General features: G+C 27.3%; 1 protein-coding gene across 1 annotated transcript in view; it reads left to right on the top strand.

The window, feature by feature from the left end:
• The window catches only part of LOC106114346 (proton-coupled folate transporter-like), an 8,572-nt gene extending 8,121 nt beyond the window's left edge, over positions 1–451 (top strand). The window contains 1 exon segment of the mRNA NM_001311955.1: positions 286–451. Coding sequence (NP_001298884.1) covers positions 286–385 — 100 coding nt within the window. The 3' untranslated portion in view covers positions 386–451.
• The last annotated feature ends 200 nt before the right edge of the window (positions 452–651 follow it).

Raw genomic sequence — 651 nt, 5'->3', positions numbered from 1 at the left:
CATTTAATCTAAAATGCATAAAAACTCTTTGGACAAGTACCTATGGAATTATCAGTAACACTTTTACTTGCATGATGCATGAACTAGTTACGACGTAAATGTGCAAATATGCAGCAAACGAGGTTTTAAATTATCTTGCATAAGCTATGCCTTTTGGTGTCAACGGTGAAAGTGGTTTGGAAGTGGTCGCAATAAAAATATATTATGGGAGTTTAAAATAAATTATTTTTAAGAATAAGAAAGTTGATGTTACCAAGAATGTATCAATGTACGAATTCTTTACAGAGTCATTTACATTTTGGTTAAACGAAGGAATCAAAAGGAAGATACGGACCCCACGAGAAAGGAAGCGTATGCGAGGACAAATGAAGTTTCAAGATTTTAAAGTTACTATTGTTAATGTATATATTTTTATGTAAAAATTTTATAAGACTGTTATTATTCAAATGTTTAATAAATAATTTAATAAGAATAATATTATATTTAAGTCGAGTTTTATTTTTTATAAATTTTAAATCTAATAATTAAGAAGAAGACAATGATATTCCAAAGTCATGATTCAACAATTTAAGTGAATAATTCCCCGAAAAAAAAAATTGAATATTCTAACGTTCGCTGCAGGTTTTATTCATAACGTATTAAATACCTATT

Source organism: Papilio xuthus, unplaced genomic scaffold (assembly GCF_000836235.2).
Source record: "Papilio xuthus unplaced genomic scaffold, Pxut_1.1 DF828142.1, whole genome shotgun sequence".
NCBI lineage: Eukaryota > Metazoa > Arthropoda > Insecta > Lepidoptera > Papilionidae > Papilio > Papilio xuthus.
Note: the sequence above shows the minus strand (reverse complement) of the source record. Positions and strands in the feature narration are given on the sequence as shown.